General features: G+C 42.3%; 2 protein-coding genes across 2 annotated transcripts; both read right to left on the reverse strand.

Annotated features, from left to right (window-relative positions):
* Positions 1-414: 414 nt before the first annotated feature.
* Positions 415-1428, reverse strand: Taar5 (trace amine associated receptor 5). Its single transcript, XM_005389213.1, has one exon. It carries the CDS (start codon positions 1426-1428, stop codon positions 415-417), a length of 1014 nt encoding a protein of 337 aa, XP_005389270.1.
* A 5463-nt stretch (positions 1429-6891) lies between these two features.
* On the reverse strand, positions 6892-7935 carry LOC102023391 (trace amine-associated receptor 4-like). Its single transcript, XM_005389214.1, has one exon. The coding sequence runs from the start codon at positions 7933-7935 to the stop codon at positions 6892-6894; it is 1044 nt and encodes a 347-aa protein (XP_005389271.1).
* Between the last annotated feature and the right edge of the window lie 481 nt (positions 7936-8416).

The raw sequence follows: 8416 nt of genomic DNA on the forward strand, positions 1-8416 counted from the left end.
TTTAAATGAGATTTTCTGGCAGGGAAACCGACAATTCAAATTCAGCAGAGTCTTACCCATGTGGGACATGAGGCAGAGCCAGGAGGAGACTCAGAAATCCAGACCGTAAGCTCAGCTCCTTCCTCCTCTGCATGTTAACTGCTGGAAGGAAGCAATGACTTTGAACCCAAATACTTCTCTAGTGCCCTGGCTTCCCTAGAAAATGTTTGGATTTCTTCGCTCTGCTTTTCTGACATCTCATATGAGAATATTGAATGACAGGAGTGCTCATGTCTCCCAGGTTAAGAAGCTTGTTCTTCTCCTCCACTTAAACAGTAGAAGCTGCCCACAGCTTCCTGACACCACCTAGCCACAGTACCTCCCATCTTTCCTTCAAAGTCTTACTTCCACTACTCATTTCCTGCCTACGTTGAGTCATTCTTGGTACAAATCCGTAGTGCATTTCTGCAGTGAGAAGATTTCCCGGCTCAGGATGAGTTTCAGCGCCTTTCTGAACCACTGGTAGGAGAAGACATAGATGACAGGGTTGCAGGCTGAGTTGAAGTAGGCAAACCAGATGAAGATGTCAAAGAGCAGGGGTGGTGTGGTAAAGCTAAGGAGGCTGTCCACCATCGTGTCCACAGTGAAGGGAAGCCAACACAAGAGGTAGACACCTACAGCAATGCCCAGGGTCTTGGCAGCTTTTCTTTCTTGCTTGGCAGCCCCAGCCAAGCTTTTGTTCAAGGTGCTGATCTGTTGAGCCTGCCTTCTTGCAACCACAAAGATCTTTATGTACAAGCTGATCATGATGACACAGGGAACAAAGAATGTGGGGAAGTTTAGCCAGCCCCAAAACTTGTTGAACAGCAGTTGGCAACTCCCCACACAAGGCATCTCTTCCAGCCACTGGCTCAGTCCCCTCTCTAGCCCATCTGTGTAGAGGAACAAGGCAGTGTAAGCTGATGGCACCCCCCACCCTGCCAAGATGTACCTGAGAGCCACCCTGGCTGTAAACTTGGAGGGATAGAGCAGAGGGTCACAGATGGCACAGTAGCGGTCAATGGAAATGAAACAGAGATGGAAGATGGATGTGAGACAAAAGAGCGTGTCCAGGTAGGTATGCAGACGGCACAGGAAGTCCCCAAAGAACCAGCAGCTCTCCACAGAGCGGACAGTGCTCAAGGGCAAGACCAGCAGACCCAGTAACATGTCAGCCAGGGCCAAGGACAAGAGCAAGAAGTTGGTGGGGGTGTGAAGTACTTTAAAGTAGGACACAGAAAAGACCACAAACAAATTCCCCAGGACTGTGATCAGCATGCCTGCCGCACAGGCCAGATAGACCGCCAAACGGATGCCCAGAGGACGGACTGCTCTGGGGCAAGACCCATTCACCTGGTAGCAGAACGCTGCAGGATGTGCTTCAGCACCGTGGGTGAGGACAGCGCTCATTTACTGCTTCTGCACTTTCCTCTCTGGGATTTGGCCACCTTTTTTTTTTTAAAAAAAATCTTATCAGAAAGTGAGATCAAGGAGAGAAAACTAAAGAACAGTTAAACCTGGTACAATTTAACTGGGTGGTGAATCAAATGTGCTCTGAAAATCAAATATGGCATGGAATTCAAGATTCCTGTTTTGTCTGACTAGGCTCTTTTTAAGTGGAAACAATTTCCTCAAGGAAAAAGAAATACTTCAGCTAAATGCTTTCCCAAAGAAAGAAATGATTGTGTGGGAGTCATTAGCATAAAATGATTGAGAGATGCCTTTCCCATTTTGGTAACATACTTGTCAAATGCCCAGTGAGATTTAAAGTTATGAGCCAACCAAGTGACCAATTATAGTTCTTGTTAATAAACCATTGCTTGGGGAAGGAGTAACTAGTAATTTTCTGCCACAATGATTAACCAAGGGCCTTCTGTTAATAATTAAATAAATTAATAATAAAATCGGAAATCAAAATATTCCATTTTTCACCTCTTTTCAAAAGAACAATTCGGCAGAATTGTAAGAATAAAAAAATTATCCTCTTTTAGCTTTGCATGCTGCATGTTTCTACTCCATAAATAAGTTCTGGAGTTGCTGAACTGGGACTTATTTTCTGGTGCCAGGGCCTCATCCATGCTAGATAAGTACTCTGTCATTGAGCTACACTCCAGACCATATTTTCTAAAGATAATGAACAATGTTTACATGTCTTGCAAGGAGACTATCTGATATGAGAAAGCATTCTACTTATCAAACTACTAGGCAAATTCTTATAAATTGAATGCACAGTTTCCAAGCTACTTACCCAGGAAGGAACCAGTCACTTCATAAGAAGAAATCTATCTTGTAGCAGATGGACAAGTAGAATGTAGAGTTCCTCTCCATCAGCAAAGATGACATAGTGCAATCAGTTAATGATTTTATACTTTGCAGAGAAACTACTCCTCCATGGGGCACGACCCACAGAAGCAGTGAAGTAGTATCAAGGGACCTAGTTTGCACTATACACAAGTTCAGTTATTTATGTTTCCTGAGAATTAATTATAGGTGAAAATTAAAAACACTGGATTTACCTATCACTTTTCTTCTTTGCTACAAAATTAGAGATATTCAAAAAAGATATTCTTTTGGTGGATAGTTGTATTCTTATCAACATGAGAAATAGTTGAGACTTAAATTTTAAATAAATTATTATTTCAGGAAGGAGCTCTAAATAGTGATTCTAGGGAGGGACAAGTTGCGAAGAGAAATTCCACAAAGAAAAATACTCTAGCTAAGGACCCCCAAGGAACTTAGCCAACAGCATTTGGTATGGACAGTTAATAAGTTTTCAAGAAATGCTTCTAGTTATATTTGTGATCCAGCAGAGCAATTACAGTCACAATAGGCCAAGAATGTGAAGATTTTTTTAAACAAAAAGAATAGTAAAAGTGACTCTCTTAAGGACACAAATAAAGAAAAAATTCCAGAACTTGTTCCTGGAGTACAAAACTGCATAATGTTAGAAGCACTTCTGCAATCTGTCAAAGACAAATTGAATGTTTATGAAGGAGACAACCTGGCAAGCATTAGACTATGCAAATACTATGGCTTCCCAGAGCACTAGACCTGGCTCTGATTATTGCTTATAACAGATAAGCTATAGAATTTGGAACAGTTGCCTAAACTCTTCAAGAATTAAGGGTTCTAATCTATAAGTTTTAAGGAGTGTTGAAACATTTAGAATATTAATAGAACACATTCTGTCACTCACTTGGGGCACAGTAGGCAATCAAAAAGTGTCCATTTCTTCTATGTCTTTTATTTTGCATCTTATTTGTATTTATGCTCTTTATTCGATTTGATTACGAAGATTCCCTTTTATTTTGCTTTCAGAATGATTCTTAAGGAAATCATGTTTTATCCCAGTGTCCCGGAAAAGCTTGAACAACTACCTTTCCATCTCGGCAACAGCTCTGTTCCCTCTTCTCCCCAGGCTGAGCACTTCAGACTCTTCTTAGGTAAGCAAGGAGGGAAAGAGCCATGGTGAGAAGGCACAGGACTGATTTTGTGAGCGTGATTTTGAGAGCTGGGACTGAGGAGGAAAATAATCACTTTTTCCTGACAGAAGATTCAACTATCACTTTTTATACACTGTTATCAAAAATAACGGAGACTAAAAGTAAGCTTTTCCAGAGCAGCACAGACTTCACGCTGAGACTGGACAGCTTCCGCGACAGGGACCCCTCAACAGTTCCCGATGTGAGACCAGGAGACAGGCTGCCCAATGCCAGTTGCTGTTCTTGCAGTTTTTGCTTCTATTGTCCTTTGTGTAGCAAACAATGCCTGGTATCCTAAAGACTCTGGTATCCCAGAGTCCAGCTGGGCCATTTTTCTCAGTGTGATGAGACCCCGTGACAGCTAACACAGGTTATATGGAGCCACTTCCAGGACTGGCACTATAGTACTTGTTCTTGAGAGATGGTGTTACATATTCTTTTTACACTGAGCTGTCTAGTTTGCCTCTTTTCATTCATATCTCTATTAGCATCAAAATGTTATAATGAAGTAGGACAAAAGAGTTCAAAATGTAGAATTTGAAATTTCAACCTATTTCAATGTTTCCCATTCACCGAATACATAGAGCTTCATAGCAGGGCACATAAGGGACTCCTCAGCCTACACCCCACATCCTTCACCTTCTGCATGGGGAGGATAAGCTGATTTTATCCCCCCACACACAGACAGTTGTTCCCTTTGCTCATTCTATGTCCTGTGACAGTACTGTGCCAGCTTAAGTTGGAAACAATTTCCCCAAATGTGTGCAAGATTTGGAAAGTGAAGTTATGGCTCTCATACTGTGTTTGTAGGCAGATGTCAAGCTGATCAGACAGAGGTACCGGACAGGCTGCAGCTGGAAATCCCCTGACTCTGCTCTGTGCCCAGTTTATCTTCCTGACTGCTAACGCTGCCGAGAAATAGTGGTCCCAAGTCTACCATCAAGTTCACAGGCAAGGACTTAGAGAGAAGCTAAGGAGCAACTTCCCACCACGGGCTTCTCCTCCAGCTCCAACTTTAAGCTTCCACCCAATGAGTGAGAAGTGCCTGCTTCAGTTGTCCTTGCATACAGATCATCAGGAAGTTGCCTTAGGGCTCCTTCACTGATGCCCAAGTTCTCCCACCTCAGCTTTTCCCACAAATCTAACAGAAACTCTAGTTTGTTTGATTGGACTTGATGGCACACGTTCCTTTGGCTTGAATTGCGTATGGTCTTCTCTAACCTCTGAGTCAAGCTAGATTTCCTCCTCCATGTTCTTGTAGCTCGCTGAGCTTGGCTCTGTCATAACCCATATTCCCCCTCAGAGTAAGCGAGTGGCTTTGGCCCCTGCTGTTAAGTGATAAGTTCTCTGAGGGCAGGGTTTGAATTTTATTCATCTCTGAATCACAAGCCCACAGAGCAGGACTTGGCACATAGTAGGTCCTCAATGAGTATTTATTGAGGCTTCTGAGACACAGCCACAGTACCCATAGCAGTTCACCCTCCTGAGACAGCAGCTACTCTGCTCAACCTAGATGAGTCTTGCAAAGAGGACCGCTGAGGACTTATGATGTGCTTCCTCATCTCTCTTTGCAATTGCCCAGGGAGATTCTCAGAGAAGCAACTGAAACAATGTTCATGGTCAAGCTTGTAAACTTTAAATCTTTTATTTTTTTTAGAGAGAAAAAAAACATAAACATAACAACATTTTGTCTCTACCAGAAGCTTCTAACGTTTCCTTGATTTCATGCTATTTGGCTTTGTTGTTAGTGAGTAAAAGAAAATACTGGTCTAGAAAAAACACCACACCATGACCTCAGATTCCAGTTCCCTTCTCACGTATTTTATGTTATTTCAGGGATCCACTGAGAAATGAGCATCTGCTGAATGAATGGCTGCTCTTCCTAATCAGTGTGCTAAGTGCGGATGTCCTTTTTGAACTTCCTTGTGCAACATGACCCGGAAGATGCTCCCACCATCACTGGGTGATCGACTGCCCTTCAGGACCTCTGATGCTGTCAACTTGGGGCAAAGCCTAAGGAGCCCCTCTTGCTCCCTTGATTCTTCCTACAGAAGGACGACCTTAACCTGAATGCTAAGGAGCAAAGCAAAGTTAAATCTCCTAGAGGATTAAATAATTGGAATCAGAAGAGAATAAACCAGCTGGTAAACATCTCAAAACCCAGTGGTTTTCAAATAAGGTCCTGTGATTAATAATAGTAATTAACTGAAATTTCTCAGTACCTGATTGTGCTGTATTCAAATTATCAAATGACCAATACTGAACCTGGAAGTTAAAATGTTCAATAGAACAGGTAGATCCAGAGAGTCTTGGGGAAAATCGCAAATATATAGAGATATTTTATTAAAGGTGTTTTGGAGTAATGAGTCATTTCCCAGTAGGCACACTGGAGCAAAGGCAGATTTGAAAAAGCAAAGTACATGAAAGTTTCCTTTAGAATTTATGTGCCTAGAATTTACATGCATTCTGTATAAGAGAAATGTGATGTCCTTTGGCCAGGCTAGAGGATAAAGAATGTCTAGGCAATTTTTCTGATATTACTACAGAAATTGTTGTAAAAGATGAAGATGAAACTTCGTTTACAGGGTAGAAAGAAGAGTAATACGCAACATGGGGACAAGAGATACTCTCCTAAGGCTCTGGCAGAGAACGGACTTCAGTCCTGAAAATGACGTTTGCATACACTCACATTTACACACACATGCACACACACACACACAATTCCAGAAGACATCCCTTGCATGTATACACACTAGACACATGTACACAAGGATTAAAACTATATCTTGGGAGAAGGCAATAATATTTTAGCAAATTCTTTTACCCATTCTTCTCACTTAATGACAGTCCAATTTTATCAAATATTTCAAACTTCACATAATTCTTCATGAAAAAGGTCCAAGTCAGAAACAATGAAATTGGAAGTGACTACAACTGTCTGTTTCCTTCTCATCTCCCTTGTCGCTCAGATGCTCCAAGAGCAGGCTACCTCCAACTCGCTGAATCAGCAGTAATCTCAGAGAGACTGGGAATGACCCGTATAGTATACGGTTGTCAGTGATTAAAAAGACCAAATGTGGCTTCCCTCTAAGGTTTATAAGTGAAGGTGAGAAAATCATTCATTGAATTAAATCAAGGCAGTGAGTTTTTCAATCCCTATTTTTGAAAGTTCAGAAATTAGCAATCTTTGGAAAGAGTTTATTTTTGGTGAAGCCTTTCTCAGAAGCCGAGATGTAAACCATTTTGGTAGTTTAGATTTCCGAGTAGGACTAGGTCTATTGTTCACACGTAGCTGTCCATTACAGCATCTGACAGAATCTCCTCATCTAGTGAGTGCATGCCAATATATTTGAGGAGAAAGCATTGAAGCTTTGCAAATAAAGAACATTGCCTAAGAATGGGCAGGAAACAAGCTCAGAGTGGAAGAATCAGGCCTAAAGATCTTCCCTGTGACAAGCATCCTCAGTGCCTTGCGAAACCAAGGGTAAAACATACCATAAATAATGGGATTGAAAGTAGAATTGGAATAACCCAACCAGAGGAAGACATTACACAAATCTTCCGGGGTTGTAAAATCAATGAAAGGGTCTACGATGGTCAAGACAAAGAAAGGCAGCCAGCACACCACAAACACTCCCATGACTGTGCTTAGAGTCTTGGTGGCCTTGCTTTCTCTTTTGGAGGTGGGTTTCATTCTGCTTTCTGAGTCAGCCTGTTTTGTCCTAGGAACTGTGTCAATTTGCTTGGCATGCTTCCTGGCTACTATGAAAATGTGTGTGTAAATCCCCACCATGACTGTCCCAGGAATAAAGAAAGATATAAAGGAAACCAGAACCCCCCAGAGCTTGTTAAATATCAACACACACAAACCTGTGCAGTCAATGGCTGCAATAAAATCCTCTGCACCAATTATGTTTAATCCTGAGAAGACCAGGCCAAAGGCAAAAAAGATGGGAATGGACCAACTGATAAGCAGGAAGAACTCTATGACAGGCACAGTGATTCTGGTGACATAGTGCAGAGGCTCACACACGGCATAGTAGCGGTCAACTGAGATGAAGCAGAGGTGAAAAATAGAGGTGGTGCAGAGCAGGATGTCGCAGCAGCTGTGAAGTTTGCAGAAGAGGTCTCCGAAGTACCAGCAGGAATGGATGGACCTGACCATACTGAAGGGCATGACCACACAACTCAGCAAAAAGTCAGTAGTAGCCATGGAGAGGGTGAGGAAGTTGGTTGGGGAGTGGAGCTGCTTGAAGTGGGCAATGGAAACGATCACAGCCATGTTGCCCAGCATGGTCATCCCTGTAGCAAGTGTCATGACCACATACATGGCAAAGACAACTGGCATGGGCCTTTCATTTCTAGGGCATGAAGTATTAACCAATGGAAAGCAAACCTGTGCTTCTGGAGGGTTCCTAAGGTAAGGTAAACTCATGGTGTTTGTTTTGTGAGTACTGAGCCTCTCAAAAGAGCTGTACTCCTTTCTTTCTGTAAAAGAAAACAAAATAACAATAACCAGCAGGACAATTCTTACAGATGTCCATTGCATTTCCAATCCAAGTTTGAAATCTCTACTGCCTAAGAATGCTAGTTCCCATACCTTTGTGGCCAGAGGAATCACTGGAATCATCTAAAACACTACCCAGTGTTTTAGAACACTGGGTAGCGTTCTAAAACAGAGATTCTGATTCTGGGTTAGAGGCTGAAAACTGGCATTCTCACAAGTGCTCAGGGGAATCCGCTTCTGTTGTGTTGGTCTATATTCTGTTTCTGTCTGGGGTGACAGGTCCCGAGAATGAGGTGCTCATGGATGAAAAGAAAAACAAGAGAGAGACAGTTATGGGATCAGGGGGCTTGCAGCCTCTCAGACTGAAGCCTCGATTACCATTTTCAGTAACCTTTTACTGAGAAAGAAC

This window comes from Chinchilla lanigera, unplaced genomic scaffold, assembly GCF_000276665.1.
Source record: "Chinchilla lanigera isolate Chin_1 unplaced genomic scaffold, ChiLan1.0 scaffold00035, whole genome shotgun sequence".
NCBI lineage: Eukaryota > Metazoa > Chordata > Mammalia > Rodentia > Chinchillidae > Chinchilla > Chinchilla lanigera.